Source organism: Callospermophilus lateralis, chromosome 1 (assembly GCF_048772815.1).
Source record: "Callospermophilus lateralis isolate mCalLat2 chromosome 1, mCalLat2.hap1, whole genome shotgun sequence".
Classification (NCBI taxonomy): domain Eukaryota; kingdom Metazoa; phylum Chordata; class Mammalia; order Rodentia; family Sciuridae; genus Callospermophilus; species Callospermophilus lateralis.
In genome coordinates this window covers 158,472,064-158,491,767 of record NC_135305.1, presented here as the reverse complement: position 1 = coordinate 158,491,767, position 19,704 = coordinate 158,472,064, and the positions used below count along the sequence as shown (strand labels likewise).

General features: G+C 38.9%; 1 protein-coding gene across 1 annotated transcript; it reads right to left on the bottom strand.

The window, feature by feature from the left end:
- Window positions 1–1,421: 1,421 nt before the first annotated feature.
- Denr (density regulated re-initiation and release factor) lies at window positions 1,422–17,114 on the bottom strand. The gene is made up of 8 exons (XM_076845458.1): window positions 17,000–17,114; window positions 16,124–16,238; window positions 8,984–9,003; window positions 7,769–7,853; window positions 6,402–6,485; window positions 2,933–3,049; window positions 1,824–1,963; window positions 1,422–1,710 (listed from the first exon to the last, which is right to left on the bottom strand). The coding sequence occupies exons 2-8, from the start codon at window positions 16,227–16,229 to the stop codon at window positions 1,666–1,668; spliced, it is 597 nt and encodes a 198-aa protein (XP_076701573.1). The 5' UTR covers window positions 16,230–16,238; window positions 17,000–17,114; the 3' UTR covers window positions 1,422–1,665.
- Window positions 17,115–19,704: the final 2,590 nt, after the last annotated feature.

Genomic DNA, 19,704 nt, shown 5'->3' with positions numbered 1-19,704 from the left:
CTAAAGTCAAAGAAAAAGATTCACATATATGTGATCCACGAAGACAAGTTTAATCCTGCATTTTCCTAGAGTAACATCCACTGGTGGCTATGTAAGGGTTGAAAGTGCATTTGCCAAGAACTGTGAACATGAAGATTCTTTACATGAAATCACGTGTTGATACAGGCAAACAGAACTCATCTAGCACCAGAATACATACATAATACATGCCAAAAGGTCTTGATGGATAAATTTGCTTCACTAGGTAATCCTACTTAGTATAATTCAGTTAATGCAGAATTTCATTTTAAAATTTACATCTTTATTACACATCTTTTCTAAGACATTAAAAAAAAAACACCCTTCATTAAAGATTGTATTTGCATGGCAATGAACAATGATTTTCATGGGTTCTAAATTTCTCCTCCTCTTTCTCTCCCCTCCCCCACCCCATTCTAACTTTCTTAAAGGTGTCTATAGCAATGTTTCACACAAATCGGAAGATTTCAGTTTGCAGCACCTAACTTAAAACTTAGATTCATATAATACATTCATTAAAATTATCAGTTTCTCTTGTGAGAGAAAGATATTTCAACTGTTATTTTCCAGACTATATTTGACCATGAGTATACATTAATTTTAATTGGTTAGCAGAATTTTACTCACATAAGGTATAGCCAGAACAGGAACTTCCAGCAGCTTTGAATGGCCTTCCACACAAGACAACAATAATGTTTAAATGGATTGAGGGTTAGCCCCTACGTAATGACCAAACATGCTCCTAAGTATTCTTGAAAAATAAAAATTTTGGATGTACACAAAATATTCTACCACATGATAATACATCACTTCTTTAACCATTTCCCAATTGTTCATCTATGTCATCTACAATTACTGATATTATGAATAATATTGTGAGGAATCCCCTCATCCATAAATTTGTGCAAAACTAACCAGTCTTGCATACTATTCTAATACTTTAGGATAGTATCAAAGAAGTAGCTTACTGGATCAAATAGTGCACATGGTTTTAAGGCTTTTAATATACTTTACCAAATAATCTCCAGAACAGCTTACTATTACTACAATAGTATGTTGTTATGCCCAAAAAATGGACTTTGTTAGTAACACTGAAACAAACTCAACCATAAATCTATTATATTCTCACTCATACTATCACACCATCACACCAAACAAATCAGGAGACATTATTCGCAAGGAAGCCAAATTCAAATTAAAATAACTCAACTGTGAATCAGTAAGATAACCAACAAAAATGCTTCCCACAAAAGGTCCACAGTATTGGAACTGGGAATGTAGCTCAGTGGCAGAGCACTTGCCTGGCACATGCAATGCCCTGAGTTAGATCCCCAACATTTGCCCCGTCCCAAAAAAGATTACAGTGTTTTTCTAAAATAAAAAGTTAGAAAGAGAGGAAAAAGTCAGTACCAAATGATCAAAATTTTTTATTTGACTAAATTCTGCGTCATGCATAAGCATGACAGTCTCCCCTGTTTATTAGACTTTGGCAATAAAAAAACCAAGCAGCCTTGTACAGGACAGTGAAAATGCCAAGGGTGTCTACAGTCTTACTGTAGGATAAATAGATATATATTTAAAAGGCCTCTCTCCCTTTGGCCGTATCAGCTCAGTCCAGATCATTAAATATAGACAAGTTTTTCAAAATCACTTCTTTACTTCTCCAAGGTCTTCAATGCTGTCATCATCCACCTATAATACACAAATATTTGTATTCCATGAGCTGTGAATTCAAATAAGGAAAAGGTGAAACAACTTGCTTTAAACAACTTGTATCTATGGGAATATGTGTTCCATGAACTTACCTCTGGCCATTTTTCCTGAATGACATCAATTATGTCATCTGTAAAGTCCCCCTGAATGATGATTTCATCTTCCCCTGTTACTGAGGCACCGCAGGAGAATTTTTGAGCAAAAAATCTTTGTGCTTCTTTAAGATCAATTTCTGTTGGTTTAAAAGGGGAGGGGGGGGCAAGATTATAATTGAAATTGTGAGTCAAAGATATTTTTCCATTTTGATATTTAATCTGCATTTTAAATTCATGAAACAGGTGTTAAAGAATTTCATATTACTTTCAGAATAGTAATTAAAATAGGCAGGGCTCTTAATTCAACATCCTTTTTAAGGTCAAATAAAGGTGTAATACATAAAAACAGCATCATTCATACTATCCCTAGCTCATACAGTAAGACCAAAATGAATCCAGGAACACATTACTTCTAAGCATTACATATACACTTTTAAGTAGGAATGAAGTTCTTTTGTTTAAGCTCCCTTACAAGAGAAAAATTTACAGAGGAGAAACAATCCTTAATATTTAAAATGCAATCCAGTGATTCTTTCTCAATTGTCTGTTGTTATTTGAAGAAACTTTGCCTTATACTTTCATCCCAAACTCAAGGTCTCCAAGAATTGAAGGGCTCTGAAACAGGATGCTCTTCTATCCACCTTCATTCACCCCTACTGTCATTCCCAGAGGATGTGGGCCATTATACAACTCTCTGCCACAAAGTCACCCAGCCCTCCTCCTCGTCCTACATAAATGTACCTATACAGGAATTCCAGAAAGGAAAAGACTGTATTACTATCTTCTAAAAACATTTTTAAAGGGGCTGGGGTTGTAGCTCAGCGGTAGAGCACTCGCCTCGTACATGCAAGGCCCTAGGTTCGATCCTCAGCGCCACATGAAAATAAATAAAAGTAAAAAAAAAAAAAAAGTTTTAAATTCCTCCAAATTATGATTTTTAAGCTAATTAAAAGTGTAAAACCCAATTTTATACCTTCTTAGCAAATATAGACCTGTGAAGTTCTATGATATCAGATAAAAAGAAAGAGCAAGAGAGAATATACACAATTTAAATACACACAATTTAAACATACTGTGATAAAAAATAAACTTAAGCCTGAACTCACCAAAAGTTGCAAGGCCACATACTCTTGTCACATATTTCTTCTTTGCTCTGGGAATTTTAGCTATAGTAACCTTTTGTGGTACAGTCTTCTTTTTCTGTTTTATTTGACCCCTTCCACCTGTATTTATTATGAAGAGCTAGCATAAATTATTTTGGTTTTTTTTAAACATTATTACAGAATATTAAGCCTTTATTTTTTTTCATTTTTGGGTACCAGTGATTGAATTCAGAGTGCTTAACCACTAAGTCACATCCCCAGCCCTTTTATGTTTTTTTTATGAGTTAGGGTCTTACAAGTTGCAGGAGTCCGACCTTAAACTCATGATCCTTGTGTCTCAGCCTCTGAGGCTCTGGCATTACAGGTGTGCAATGCCATGCCTGGCAAATGTGTTCATTTTTTAAAGGTTTAAGTTCTTTTTTCTTTTTTTGAACCAGGGATTGAACCCAGGGTGCTGAATCACAGAGCCATATCCCTAGTCCCCCGCCCCTTTTTTTTAGCTGTATATTTACACAATACTTTCATTTATTTATTTATTTCTCCCACATAATGCTGAGTATCAAACCCAATGCCCCACACATGCCAGGAAAGCACTCCACCACTAAGTCACAACCCAGATCCCCATTTTATATTTTATTAGAGACAGGGTCTTGCTGAGTTGCTTATAGCCTCGCTAAGTTGCTGAGCCTAGGTTTGAACTTGCGATCCTCCTGCCTCAGCCTCCTGAGTTGCTGGGATTACAAGCCTGTGCCACTGTGCCCAGCTAAATTCCTTTTCTCTAAATCACACCAGGTGCAGTGGCTCATACCCGTAATCCCAGTTCAAGGTCAGCCTCTGCAATTTAGTAAGACACTAGCTCAAAATAAAAATAAAAAGTGCTCAGTACCAGGGAGAAAAAAAATCTCATGTATGTATTCACTCAATAAACATTTATTAAGTACCTACCATGTGCCAAGCACTAAACATAATCTCTACCCTCCATGTTAAATAAATTACAGTAACCTGGTATACACTATAATAGGATCCTTAAATAAGGCACTACCATCCATACTTGGCAGAGGAATGACTTAATCTGCTTCCAGAAGACAGAAAAGGTTTCCTAGAGTGACATGTAACATAGGTCTTGAGGAAAAAGGAAGCATTTAGGTGAAGGGAAAATGGCTGGAGAAGGAAAAAAAAAAAACCTTCTAAGATGGGCATGGTGGTCACACCCATAATTCAGTACTTAGAGGCTGAAGCAGAAGGAGAGCAAGTTCCCAGCTAGCCTTAGCAATTAGAGAAACCCTGTCTTAAAAAAAAAAAAAGTACAAAGATTGTAGCTAGTAGTAAAGTACCCTTGTGTTCAATCCCCAGTACCAAAAAGAGGAAAAAGAAAAAAAAAAGACATTCTAGGAACTGCATTGGTCTTAACTGAAGGATGCTTATGGATATGTAGTAAATGAAGCCAAAAGAGGAAAAGATTATACACCAGACATTAAGAGACTAGAACATTAAACTCTAGTGTTTGACTTTACATTGTGGAAGAAGAGAAGTCATTGAAAGACTACTGGAATGAAGGGTATGGTGGCTCACACCTATAATCCCAATTTCTTGGAAGGCTAAGTCAAGAGGACCACAAGTTTGAGGCCAGCCTCAGCAACTGAGACCCTGTCTCAAAAAATTTAAAAAAGGGCTGGGGATGTGACTCGGTAGTTAAAGCACCCCTGGGTCCAATCCCTGCTATCAAAAAAAAAAAAAAAAAAAAAAAAGACTGCTAAAATGATCCTACCAGATTTATGTTTTATCAAGCTTGTTCTAACTACTGTGTGGAGGATGCATCTTTGAAGAGATTGCTGCATTATCTCAGACAAAAAAAAATCAAAATATAAACCAAATATGACAATAATAATAGCCACTAGGAACAGGATAAAGAAAGAAAAATAACTACATTTAGAACTGATTAAAGAGGGCAAAGAGAGGATACAATAGTTCCCAGGATTACAGCTCAGATAAACCACACTGTCATTACTAAAATGGGAAAATAAAAAATGGATATGAGGTTTAGTTAAATTTGACCTGGAAGTGCTACATCTAAAATACTTCCAGGTCCTAAGATACACGCTGAGAATTATGGGTGTACAGTGCAGCAGAAGCTAGGGAGAGAATCATCCAGAGAGAACATGCAGAATGAGAAGTTTAAAGGACCAGGGACAGAGTCCTGGGAGACATCTGCTTTTAAAAGACAGGGAAGAAGCCTCCACAGAATACTGAGCAGGAACAACAGAGTAGAACTAAGAAAGAAGAAAGCCACAGAAACCAAGGAAGAGGCTGGAGGGTGGCTCGGTAGTAGAGCACTTGCCTAGCTAAGTGAGGCCTGGTTTCCATCCCCAGGACCTTAAAAAAACAAAACAAAACAAAAACCCACAACACCCTAGAACCACACTTTGAAATAGAATAGTGTTCAAATGCCCTTTTTACATAGTGATAGCAGACAATTGGTGCTTTTATTAGAACAGTCTCCATGCCACCAAAACCAAGTTAGGACAGACTGAAGAGTGAGTGACAGAACAGAAAGGAGGGTTATAAGTCTACTCTTTTTTTTTTTTTTTTCTGGGTACCAGGGATTGAACTCGGTGGCACTAGACCACTGAGCCACATCCCAGCCCTATTTTGTATTTTATTTAGAGACAGGGTCTCACTGAGTTGCTTAGCACCTTTCTAAGTTGCTGAGGCTGGCTTTAAACTCATGATCCTGCCTCAGCCTCCCAAGCCACTGGGATTACAGGAGCACGCCACCTCGCCCAGGTAAGTCTCTTACTCTTAGTAAAGACACCTGGCTATGAAGACAAGGGCACTTAGCATTGAACTGAGGGGCACTTTACCACTGAGATACATCCCCAACCCTTTTTATTTTGAGGCAGGGTCTAAGTTTTGTAGGCCCTTGCTAATTTGCTGAGGCTGGCCATGAATTTTCAATCCTTCTGTCTCAGCCTCCTAAGTCACTGGGATTATAAAAGAGTGGTTTTTTTCCTTTTGAATACAAAATCCTGAAAATACTTATAAGCTAATTTAATTACAGGGACACATAATTAATAAAGAAGAAACAAGCAAGGATAGGATTCAGAACATGAGATATAAAACAAAGTTTTCAATTTAACTATCAGAAGTAATAAGAGGATAAATTCTTAATGTGTATTTCCTCAGTCCACTTAAACAGAATACATAGGAGTCTTTGCTGGATGACTGCATCTTACATGTACATATATACAGCATATATGCATATTATCTCTGGTCAAATTTACTAATAAAGCCCAAATCATATCACATTCAAGCATGACCCTGAGAATGTAATTTTGTGATCCTCTATATGACACATATATGGAATTAAATTATAACTGGTAGATGTTTCTCACTTTGGGAACCCTAATTCCTTTTATGTTCTATCACTGGGAAGGTATGTTTATTCAAATCAAAACATGGATTTGGATCTTACCTCTCTTTTGTTTTTTCTTCTCCTCTTCTTCTCCTACTGTTCCTTGACCTTCATTAATTCCAGATTCTTGTTTGGGTGAGTTTTCTAAATATAAAATGAAATCCAAAAGCATTAATATCATTTCATACTGATAAAAAAAGAAATTACCTTTGAATAACTTTCATATGCAAATAAGGCATTTTACCAACAATTGAGTATGACATTCCTAAAGCAAATGATTATATGGCTTTATTTCTATACAAGTCTTAATTCTAAAGTCATTATGTTATGGTTTGGATAAGTGTACCCAGGGGCCCACGTGTTAAAGGTTTAGCCCCCATGGTGGTGCTATTGGGAAGTGGAGGAACTCCAACAAGGTGGGGCCTAGCAATAAGTACTCGGGTCTCTGGGGGAGTGCCTTTGAAGAAGACAGTGGGTCCCCATCCCCTTCCTCACTACCAGGCCATGAGGTAAGTAGTTCTGCTCTACCATAAACTTCCCCACGATGTCAAGCCTCATCATAGACCCAAAGCAATAGGGCCCCCAATTGTAAAATGAAACCTCTAAAACTGAACCTGAATAAACCTTTTCCCTTCATAAGCTGATTTTTTCAGGCATTTGATATAGTGATGGAAACCTTATTAACAGTAAGTAATGCTGCTAATAGAAAAAGAAGTCTTGGAATTATGGAAATAACTGGAAAATCAAGCAGCGCAGTGGGACATGGAGTAGGCCTGTTCCCAGCCCAGGCTTTCCCTTGTTCTTCATTTTTAACCATCTTTTTTTTTTTTTTTTTTTTGTAGTTGTAGATGGACAGAATGTCTTTATTTTTTTACTTTTATGTGGTGCTAAGTATCAAACACAGTGCCTTACATATGCTAGGCAACTGCTCTCCCACTGAGCTACAGCCCCAGCCACAAAGCTCAATATTTTTGGTACGTGGGATTGAACTCAGGGCACTCAACCACTGAGTCATATCCCTAGCCCTATTTTGGATTTTATTTAGAAATAGGATCTCACTGAGTTGCTTAGCACCTTACTTTTGCTGAGGCTGATTTTGATTCTCCTGTCAAAGCCTTGCAAGCTTACAGGCATGCATATACTCCTCTGAGCAACAAAACTCAATCTTCTGTTTACGGCTTTACCCTTGGAAGTTAAAACAATGCGTAGCAGCATATAGTATGCTCAAATTAATGTGAACATTTGTCCTAAATCATTTAATTTTTTTCTATCAGTTGATATAGATCTATCCTGCTTCCGAATAGAAACAGTTTTAAACAGATTAATGAAATTCTGTAATATCTATTAAAGAAGGACTTTCACATTTAATACCATATATACATCTGTTTCAGATATATAAGTTAGAGAAAAGAAAAAAATTTTCATACCTACAGTGAGTTTTGCAAACTCATTTGGAAAATTCTTCTCTAACCACTGCCTACATTTAGCAACATCAGGCATATATTCACAGTACTGGGAGGGAAAAATAAAAGAACAAACTGAGTCACAACAAAACATTTTTAAACAATCTATATATTTTAATTAAAAAGTATTGTCTATTCTTGCTATATAAACAATGATTAACTACTTTCACCAGACTTCTTGTCCATAGGAAATCTGTATTCAAATAGGAAATTTCCCATAAGAAACTATAAATAAGAAAGGATTAGGTACCACCTCACTGTAGCTATTTATTTTTTCTTCACCAAACAATAAGTCCAATGAACAACAAGGGCAATGAACAAAAACTATCTTGCTTTAGGTACACAGGCGCCTCATTATTTTTCTGACTTACCCATAAAACCTGTCTCAGAAAGTCTTAGAAGACTATGCCTCCATTGACCTGAGTCTTTTTTTCTTGACATTAAGACTTTTATATTGCTTTTTCTTTCTTCTCCTCAGACATGATAGTTTTGGCTTTAGGATTATTTTGCTTTATCAGCTGACTATTCATGAGTTCCATGCAAAAATCCAAAATGTATGTATAGGTAAGTGCAAAAAAAGTACACATAATAGCTGAGCACAGTGACACGCACCTGTAGTCCCAGCTACTCAGGAGGCTGAGGCAAGAGGATCACTTGAGCCCAGGAGTTCAAGACCAGCCTGGGCAACACAGCAAGACCCCATCTCAAAATAACAAAAAACAAAAACAAAAGAAAGAAAGAAAGGAAAAAAAAAAGAGTACACGTATAACTCAAGGTCTAAAGGAAAGAATTTATAAACAGGCATGATGGCACACACTCTGTAATCCCAGCTACTCAGAGGCTGAGGGCAGGAGAACCAAAAGTTTAAGGCCAGCTGGGCAACTTAGAGCCACCCTGTCTCAAAAAATAAAAAGGGCTGGGGATGTGGTTCATTGGCTAGTGCTATAATGCTTGCCTAACATGCACAAGGCCTTGGGTGTAAACTTTCAGTTGCCCTTCCTCCCAAGAAAGTTATAAGACTTTAAGAGTATTCTACACCAAAGACCTATACAAAAGGTTGAAACTCATCTATCAAATGATAGGAAATAAAAAATAAGAAAGTTCTGTGTTAGCTCTAAATTCAAAAGTAACCTCAAATGCAGAAGTTAAAAAAGAGAAAATAATTTTAAATGGACTTACCTCTGTTGGTAATGAACAGACTGAAGAAATGTAGAGGAAAAAAAAAATAAAATGTTAAATATATGAATACACACAGGACTCATCATTACTTTTATATTTGACAAATGCTTCATTTCTAATTTTTCTGTACCATTTTCAAATGTTTTTTCAAGGCTATTTTTGCAGAAAAAGGCACATGATAATTTGAGATGACACTATCTTGATCTTTTGATCTAAGAAGATGTCAGTTCATGGAACACGGAGCCTCTAGTACATTAAAGCTCCTCTGTTAGAATGTTTGTCTTCAGTTAAGCTGCGAGCTTCAGAAGGCCTGGCACAGAGCAGAAGCTTAAAGCACATTTTATAAAAGAATCCAAACTGCTCTCTAAATCCCTGCTCAGACTTTAGCAGAGCTGAAACCAGTCTAATTTGCACCCTTCTTTTTGGGAAGGAGGGGGTAGGGAAAAGGAGCAAAAAAACACACATTTACTTTTATTTTTCTCTTTAATCAAGTACTCTATGTAAGGATTTTTCACTCTTCTCTAAGTATTCCAAGAATACTAAATATCTTCCAGATGTACAGTTTTAATAAGTGATTTCTCCCCCTCCTTTGTCCTCAAACCTGATTAACTACTTTATCCTGTTGATTCCACTGCCATCAAAATCTCTCTCCTTAACCTCCTCTAATTTATGTTTGTTTTTTTTAAAAAAAAAAAAAAAAAAAAAGATAAGGTCTCATTTAATTGCCCAAACTGATCTGAACTCCTGAGCTCAAACATCCTGCCTCAGCCTCTGACTACCTGGAGCTACAGTTGTATACCACCACATCTGGCTCTGCTACTCATTTAAACCTTAATTAATTTTATCTAAAGTCTTATTATAGTCTGGCAATAAGTTTTCCACCCCCCAACTTTTATTCTGATGCTGAATTCATCTTCACATAAATTCTCTGCTCACAAACTTCCAGTAACTTACCATCATCTACAAATTAAGTCCCCCACAATCCGGCCACTCCTCTTTACAAATCCCACATTATAACCAAACCAGAGCACTTGCAACCTGCTCTATACTCTCCATCTTTTTTTCACCTCTCTTCTGTTGTTCCCTTGCCTGGTAGAGCTTATTCTTCTGCCCTCTGTGCCTGCCTGAATGCTCCCTTCCCTTCAAATTCCCACTCAATGAGTTACTTCTATGAATTCTTCCTGATTCCACACAACTGGAAGACAGCTCTCCCTTCCTCACTGCCACTATGGCTAATTGTCCCAAACCTTTTATTTCTTCTCTCTGCTGCCAATCTCACCTGTATCCTTCTTTCAATACTCACGAACATCTACCTGGTATAAGTTATGTGTAGATGAAGGACAGGGCTCCTGCCAATTTACAATCCTTCCTGGAACTTTGTCCAGAACCATCAGAGGTATTCAGTAAATACTTTACAGTCTTTTTAAATTGTTGATTAATATGGACCTATTAAAAATGCAAGCTATAGGCTGGGGTTGTGGCTCAGAGGTAGAGTTCTCACCTAGCATGCATGAGACACTGGGTTCGATCCTCAGCACCACATAAAGTAAAATAAAGACATTGTGTCCACCTATAACTAAAAAGTAAATATTAAAAAAAATGCAACCTACAAGAAGGGCTACTGGTGGTGCATGCCTGTAACTCCCAGCAGCTCAAGAAGCTGAGGCAAGAGGATCATGAGTTCAAAGCCAGCCTCAGCAACTTAGTGAGGCCCTAAGCAACTCAGCGAAACCCTGTCTCTAAATAAAATATTAAGAAGGGCTGGGGACGTGGCTCAGTGGTTAAGTGCCTCTGGGTTCAGTCCTCAGTATCCCCACCCCAAAAATGCAAGCTACATCTTTTATCTTATTTGTTTTACACAGGGTCCCCCTAAACTGATGAGGCTGGCCTCAAACTTGTGATTCTCTTGCCTCAGACTCCTGGAGTTTCTGGGATTACTGACATGCGCCACCATGCCTGGCAATACCACCATTTTTATAAAGTGATAATATTGGACTCTAAAAGCATTGCCCACGATTATCTCCAATACTTCTGGACAGTATTCATTAGGTACAAATGCACCTTTCAATAGCTTCCACCTGGTAGTCCTAGTTTATTGACTCCTAGTTTATTGAGGTCACTGGAAAACAGATCTTATCCTTGAATCACAGAGGCTTTCAAATTTAAAATGTTGTTACATAGGTAACCACCATGTAAGAATATGACAGGAACCTAAATTCTCTGCATCCTGTTAAAATAAATGTACCTGTTTTTCTTACATCTTTAGTTATGCTTCGTAACTACAGAAAAATGAAACATAGTCTCCAGAAGCTGACATCTTCACTGAGGTAAACCTCTAGCAAATGAACAATCTCTCTATGTGGCAAAATCCACACAGTTCACCTTAGTCACAGAAATGATCCTCTGACTTCTTTTTTTAAGTTATAGATGGACACAGTATCTTTATTTTATTTATTTATTTTTATGTGGTGCTAAGGATCGAACCCAGTGCCTCATACACGCTAGGCAAGCGCTCTGCCACTGAGTCACAATCCTAGGCCCCTGACTTCTTTTCTTAGAAAAGCTCACACACTCTCCACCTTCTCTGTGGCATATAGTTCCTGATTTTTCTTTTAATTCTCTGCTGTCAATTTTGATATTCTGGATTCTTCCATTGGGAGAAATTAAAAATTCATATGAGAATAATGAACCAAATATCCACCTCTAAACCTAATCAACTTCACCACTTTCAGGATTTTTCTATTTTTCAATTCAGTTTAGAAATAGGGAATTTATCAGTGAATCTGCAACCTACCCAGCCCTGGTTTTTTTGTTTGTTTTGTTTTTGGTGGGTGGTAGGAGGTGCTAGGGACTAAATCCAGAGGGACTTTATCACTGAAACACATCTCCAGGCCTTTTTATTTTGAGATAGGGTCTTGCTAAGTTGCCAAGACTCTCACTAAATTACAGTATTGGCCCCAAACTTGTGACCCTTCTGCCTCAACCTCCCCCGTCACTAGGATTATAGGCATGAGCCACCATGCCTGGCTCTTTTCCCCTTCTCACTATTAAACATTTCATCTTTTTTTTGTTTGTTTTTTATTTTTTTATTTTTTTTTTCAGTGTTGGGGATCAAGCCCAGGGCCTCAAGCATTCCAGGTAAGAGCTAGCTCTACTACTGTGCTACATTCCCAGCCCTCATCTTTTCTGTAATTAATCCTCTTTCATTTTATATTGTTTCCACTATAATCATGATGCTCATTTACCTCACACCTACATTTCCGAAACTGGCCTTTCAACCTGTGGATTCTCCCTCATCCACATAATGTAGCATATTAGCCTTCTTATCAATTTATTTTCCTGTTCAAGAAATCATTAGTTCCCCAAAAATGATGGAGACTATAGTAACTCAATTTATCTGACTTTGAGGAATAATAACACTGAGAACTCACCAAGTGCCAAATATATAAAAAAAAATACATTGTTATGCAATATTATTTTTTATGTATTATTTTAGCTGTAGGTGGACACATTACATTTATTTATCTGTTTATTTATTTATTTATTTATTTTTAATGTGGTGCTGAGGATCTAACCCAGTGCCTCGCATGTGCTAGGCGAGCGTTATACCACTGAGTCACAACTCCAGCCCAATGCAACGTATTTTTTTTTTTTTAGTTTTTTGTAGTTATAGATGGACAGAATGCCTTTATTTTATTTGTTTATGTTTATGTGGTGCTAAGGATAGAACCCAATGCCTCACACATGCTAGGCAAGCGCTCTGCCACTGAGCTGCAACTCCAGCCCACAATGTATTTTAATTTATCCCTTCCAACAGCTCTCTGAAGGAGGCTCTGCTGCTACCTCCATTTTATGAATGAGGGAACTGGCCAAGATCACAGTCAGAAAAAGACTGCACCAGGATGTAAACTCAGATAGGGGCTGGGAATGTAGCTCAAGGCAGAGAGTAGTTGCCTAGCATGCAAGACTTGGGCTCAGGCTGGTGTTGTGGCTCAGCGGTAGAGCGCTCACCTAGGACGTGTAAGGCCCTGGGTTCGATCCTTAGCACCATTTAAAAAAAAAAAAAATGAGTAAAATAAAGGTATTGTGTCCAAAACTACAACTAAAAAAAAAGGGGGGGGCAGAAAGAAAGAAATATAGTCTCCAGAGGCTGACATCCTCACTGAGGTAAACCTCTAGCAAATGAACAAAAGAAAGAAACAAACAAACAAACATAGTCTCCAGAGGCTGACATCTTCACTGAGGTGAAGGAAGGAAGGGAGGGAGGGAGGGAGGGAGGGAGAAAGGGAGGGAGGGAGGGAGGGAGGGAGGAAGGAATCCATTCAACCTAGCCTGGTTTCCTACTTTAATCCAAATCATTATTCTGCTCCAATCAGCTCTTTCACCTCCCTCTCCCCTGAATATACTATATTAAATTTTACCCCATTTGGGCTGGGGTTGTGGCTCAGCGGTGGAGTACTTGCCTAGCACATGTGAGGCCCTGAGTTCCATCTTCAGTACCACATTGGAAAAAAATAAATAAAAAAAAAAAAAAGCCAGGCATGGTGGCACATGCCTGTTATCCCAGCAGCTTGGAAGCTGGGGTAGAAGAACCTCGGGTTCAAAGCCAGACTCAGCAAGGGTAAGGCACTAAGCAACCCAGTGAGACCTTGTCTCTAAATAAAATATAAAATAGGGCTGGAGATGTGGCTCAGTGATTGAGTGCCCTTGAATTCAATCTCTGGTACCCAAAAACAAAAAATGAAGAAATAAAATAAAGGTATTGTATCCATCTGCAACTAAAAAAAAAATTATTATTTATTTATTTTTTTTTTTACTTTTTTTACCACTTTTGTTTTTTTTGCAGTACTAGGGATTGAATCCAGATCTTATATACATGCTAGGCAAGTACTCTACCACTGAACTACATGCCCAGCCCACCATTATACTGTACTTAAGAATACCTTCACCTTTCCATGTAAGTTCTACTTATCAGCTAAGGTTTAATACAAATCCTAGTTCCTTAAAAACTTCCCTACTTGCCTCTGAACAAGATCCCTCCCTCTCCTAAACTCCTAATTCATACTTTTTACAAGTCAATACTGTTTAATTCAGCATTTTAATATTCCCTAAGTACTTTCACAACCATACATAAACCCTTTTCCTCATTCTAATATTGTATTGTAATATCAACACAAAGTAGAGAGGGAAATGAAAATAAACCTTTGTCCAAAATGTTAGGGAGTTTCAGCAACACAAATTATCAGTGGGGAAGACTGAGTATTTAGTGTAGTTCTTCAAAAGACTTCTTAGAAGTGACATAAGAAATTTAATAGTATAGGTTTCATATCCTGTATATCAACGAATTCTAATTTTTTAATCTTATAACTATCTTCTCAATCTAATCAGTATCTTTTTTCTTTCTTAGGTCTAAAATAATAGTGCATTTTATAAAGCTTTAGGTTTGATTAACTATGAAGCAAAGAACAACATTTCTTTTGTTTTGGCACTGGGGATTGAACAACTGAGCCACATCTTCAGCCTTTTGAGACAGAGGTGCCCAAGCTTGTCTCAAACTTTTGACCCTTCTGCCTCAGCCTCCTGAGTAGCTGGGATTACAGATGTGTGCCACCTCAGCCTCCTGAGTAGCTGGGATTATAGATGTGTACCACCACACTCGGTTAACAATTTTTAACTACATCTGACAAATAAGGATAAAGAAAATACTGAACTAGTATACTTTTCTAATACTAATAATCATCAGCAGCATTAGTAAACTAAGATCTTGTACTACTGGTTGTGGTAAAAGATGCTTTATATGAATCATCTGACTTAAAATGTAATCTTCCTCCTCATTTTATAGATCTTAGAAATAGAGCTCTAAAACAGAAATCAATTAATTTGCTCAGGGACACATACCTGGTAAGTGCTAGAATCAGAATGTAAACCCTAATTCATGACTCTGAAGGCAAAGAATATAAATACATGAGAAAAATATCAAAACAAAACTCAATCAGCCCTACAAATAGTTCCCCAACCTACTCTCTTGCTGAGGTACTCTGTTAATTTTATTATGAAAGCCATTTAATGACTTAAATGACATCACTTCTCCTTCCACAGTACTTAAATTCTGAATGAGGTCTTGATTACTCTCACAGAATGTAAAGACCATAAGAACAAGGAACCTTTCTAATTTATTCATTACTCAGTCCCCAATACCTAAAACATTACAAAGCACCTAGTGGGTCCTAAGGAAAAAAAGTATTTACTTCTTCCCTTACTGTTTTTTTTTTTCTTCCTTTCCTCCCCACCCCACGCCCCACAGGGCCAGGGTGTCAGGGTAACCTGGGATTAAACCCAAAGGCACTCAACCATTCCCAGTCTGTTTTTATTTTGTAATTTGGGACACAGTCTCGCTAAATTGCTGAGACTGGCTTTGAACTTGAGATCCTCCTGTCTCAGCCTCCCAAACTGCTGGGATTACAAGTGTTTGACACAACACCTGGCCTCTTTACTGTTCCGTATCTTGAAATTTTTCTTAAATTTCCTATGACACTAATAAGATAGAACATTTACAATTCACAAATATTTCTATCTGGAAAATACTCAAAGGGGAAATCTAATACATACATTATTATTCAAAGCAAGAAGACTTTCACTAATTATCCTATTATCTATCATTCCATTTAGCCTCCTCTAGTCCTTAACTGACACCTCCCTATACTATAAGATATACTAATTCAAAGATGCTCAGTTCACACACATGCATCAACTTTTCCTTGAATAGCTGTTCACTTCATCTATGATGCCCTTCCTGACTTCCTCTGCCATTCTTCACCATCCTTTAAGACTTGGTATGTTCCAAATGGTCTCCTTTAATAGCCAGAATAGCAACTAGCATAAAACATCAGGCTGAAATAACCTATTTGCATATTTCTATTCCAACTGACTGTAAGCTTCTCCAGGACAAGTAACAAGTCACAAACCACTCAGATAAAGATATGTGTTAACCTAGGCCCCCTCCTCACCAGGCCCCCTCCCCAATTCAGGATTCATTAAATGACAAAGACAGCACATAAAAACTTAACAAGTTCAAATATGAATCTACCAAGGAATAAAAATACAGCAAATAAAACCCATTTTCTGCATTCCAACACTTGCCTCCACAGTAAAGGACTCGAAGTGGGTAATCAGCATCTAACTTGGCACTATTCCTTGGATCTCCTTTGCCATCAGCCCCACTGGATTCAGAAATGTCAGTAGCCATTTCACAAACCTGTAAGCAAGGAAAATAACACTTTATTTTGAACCAAGACCCAAGAAGCAGTATGGGAACGCCGCCTCCGCCTCCTCCTCCTCCTCCTCCTCCTCCTCCTTCATGTCCCCTCATCCCAAAGCTGTTTCAGTGCTGTTAAGTGAGGGATACAAGCTGTATTATTCATAAAATATAAGCAATTTCAGGCTCATTCACACTGTCCACAGGTCTACAGTGAAGTACGTAGCGAATGGACCATGAAAGATGGGGAAGAGGGACCTAGAGAAAAAGAAGCAATTGAGGGGGTAAGGATGGGGTGTATGACCTCAATAGAGACAGAGCAAAAGGTCTGAGGGGGACCCGGGAGGAATGCAAACTGCAATCAGAATTAGACTACAAAGCAGTTGAATAGAGAGAGGCTGGAAAAAACTAGGAAGAGGAGGTGGGTCACCAGGTGTCCAAAGGCAGGTTGTGGGAGCAGCGAGATGCCAAGGGAGGAGCAGCGATCAGGAACGGAGATGGGAGGGGGCGGGATGGCCAGAGCCTGAGGAGAGTGCGGAAAATGGGAGAAGAACAAGGAAGGGGCAGACTACCAAAGGGCTGAGGGCGCAAGGGCGAGCAGGTCTCAGGCGAACGGGCGATCTTGGGGACAGCAGAAGAACCCAAGTGGGCGGGGGTGGAGACGCACGGCCCGGCCCGGCCCCCTTCCTCCAGGTAGCACCTCAGCTTCCCCCACGCTGACTACCGGCGCTGGGATGCCGAAGAAGTGGAGGAGTCGTTACCCAGGAGGTCGCACAGCGCTCGCCGCCGCCGCTCCCGCAGCTCCCGCCGGCTGAAGCGACACATGCAACTCCTCTTTCCTAGCCAGGGCCTCCCGAGAGCCCGTCTACCAGACGCGCTCCCGCGAGACAATAAGCCTTTATCGCGAGACTCAAGGCCGCGGCTGAGCAGATGTCGCGAGAAGCCTAAATGGGGGCGGAGTGAAAGTGGGGCGCGGGCGCATGCGCTTTCCGTCCCGGGGTGGGGCCACGAGGCCGAGCAGCGGAGGGCCAGTAGGCGGTGCTCGCTACCCGTCGGAAAGGAGGCATGGTCTGAGGTTCGCGAGCTGAACGGGCGCGGACGGGACGAGCAGACACGCGCGCTTGAGTCAGAAATGACTCCCTATCAATAAGCCTGCGCAAGCATTGCCCCCGTGTCTGGGGTACATCCTAGAGTCCTGACTAACCTCCAGCTATTGAATCAGTCACTCCTCTGCGGGGAGTCTGCAGCTGGCTAAGGCGTTTGGTTTCATCTCAACACAAAACCCTAAATTGAAAGAATTGTTCTTGGAAAAAAAACAACAATATCCGTTCTGTTTAAATGTTGCCATCTCTTACTATCTAACCACGCCATTTTCCTCACTGTCCAGTGTTTACTATCCTTATAGGTGTTCTAAATTGGAATTGCTCTGTCCATCCCAGCCTTTCTCTCCGAAGGCTGAATCCTGCTAGACACAACCACGTATCTAAGCTTTTCTTCCATTGGTTTTATTTTGGGAAAATGCCCTTATGTGCATATTCAGCGTGAGTTCCATTCGTGAATCCCATTCAGAGCTTTCAGAGACTTGAGGGTTAGGGGATAAGAATAAGAAGTGCTTTATAGGTGGGGAAGGGGTTCTTTTCTATTTTGCTTCAGCCTCCACACCCACCCACCTGGTTCCCCTCTTTCATTCACAGTCGCTTCTGCCACCCTTGAAAGTTCTCTTTACAACTTACTTTTCATGTGAACTTAACCATCCGGAACAATCTTTTCCACCAGAGATTCATCCAGCATGGCCTCCGTCCTGCTAATATTTTTTTTAATTTTTTTTTTTTTATTGTCAATGGACCTTTATTTTATTTATTTATATGCAGTGCTGAGAATCGAACCCCAGCCCCAGCCCCTTCTAATTTCTTTTTTTTAAGTTCCATCACAAGAGAATTGATCTAAATTAAGCTAGTGAAAGAAGAAAATGTCTCATGCCCACCAAAACATGTTTGATTCCAACAATTATAGTTCCCTCTATTGACATCCACCTCCCACTGTATATACATATATATTTGGGGATACAGAGTGTAGGTGGATTCATGCCACAATTTTTTTCTAGGTTCCTACTAAGCACCAAGCACTATGCTAGGCACTGTGGATATTTATATGAACAGAAGAGATAAAATCACTCCCTTGGGCTGGGTTGTGGCTCAGTGATAGAACGCTTGCCAAGCATGTGTGAGGCTCTGGGTTTGATTCTCAGCACCACATATAAATAAATAAAAGTCCATTGACAACTAAAACAAAATTCTTTTTTACTTACTCAGTAAATTTAATGGCCTCAGACATGTTAGCTGATTTAATCCTTACAAAAACCTGTGAAGTAGTAGATATTCTTTTATTTATTTATTTATTTATTTTTACTTTTTTTTTAGTTGTGGTTAGACACAAGTATGTTTTATTTATGTTTATGATGTGCTGAGACTGAACCCAGTATCTCAACACATGCGAGGAGGGCACTCTATCACTGAGCTACAGCCCCAGCCCTGAAGTAGATATTCTTGTCTCTAACTTCCAAATGCTGAAATGAAAGCTTGAAGGTGGAAATATAAATTAAATTCACCTCCACTTGAGATCACACAGCAGGAAGCTTAAGATCACACAACAGGGAGCTTAAGATCACACAGCAGGGCTGGGGTGTAGCTCAGTGGTAGAGAACTTGCCTAGTATGTGCAAGACCCCTAGTTTCAATCCCCAGTAGCACAAAAAGATAAAAATCACACGCAAATATTATGTTATTGATTTTTTAAAATATTTATTTTGTAGTTTTCAGTGGACAAACATCGATATTTTATTTTTATGTGGTGCTGAGTTTTGAACCCAGCACCCTGCGCATGCCAGGCCAGCATGTTACTGCTTGAGCCACATCCCCAGCCCCTGTTATTGATCTTAAGTACACATTTTTCACATTTCATGATTTTTTTGATCATCACTTTATTTTTTATTCAAATTAAAATTGTGTAAGGTACATAGAAACAAAATTGTGCATACTAACTGGGTAGCATGTGACATCTCAATATATATAGCATTGTGTGATATGTAAATCAGATTAAACATATCTACCTCAAACATTTATCATTTCTTTATAGTGATGACATTCAAAATCCTTTCTTCTAGCTTTTTGAAATACAGCACACCATTGTTATCTGTAGTTACCCTATTGAGACTACTGTGCAATAGCATACCAGAATGTCTTACTCCTGTTACTTAGTACCCATTAATCAACCTTTCCCATCGCCCCCATTTCAACATTTCAGGATGCATTACAATGCAGTCTTTTTGTATATGTGGGGTGGGGGGGATGCTGTTGGAAATCAAACCCAGGGCCTCACACATGTGAGGCAAGTGCTCTACTACTGAACTACATCCCCAACCCTGCAATGCAGTCTTTTTTCTTTCTTTCTTTCTTTTTTTTTTTTTT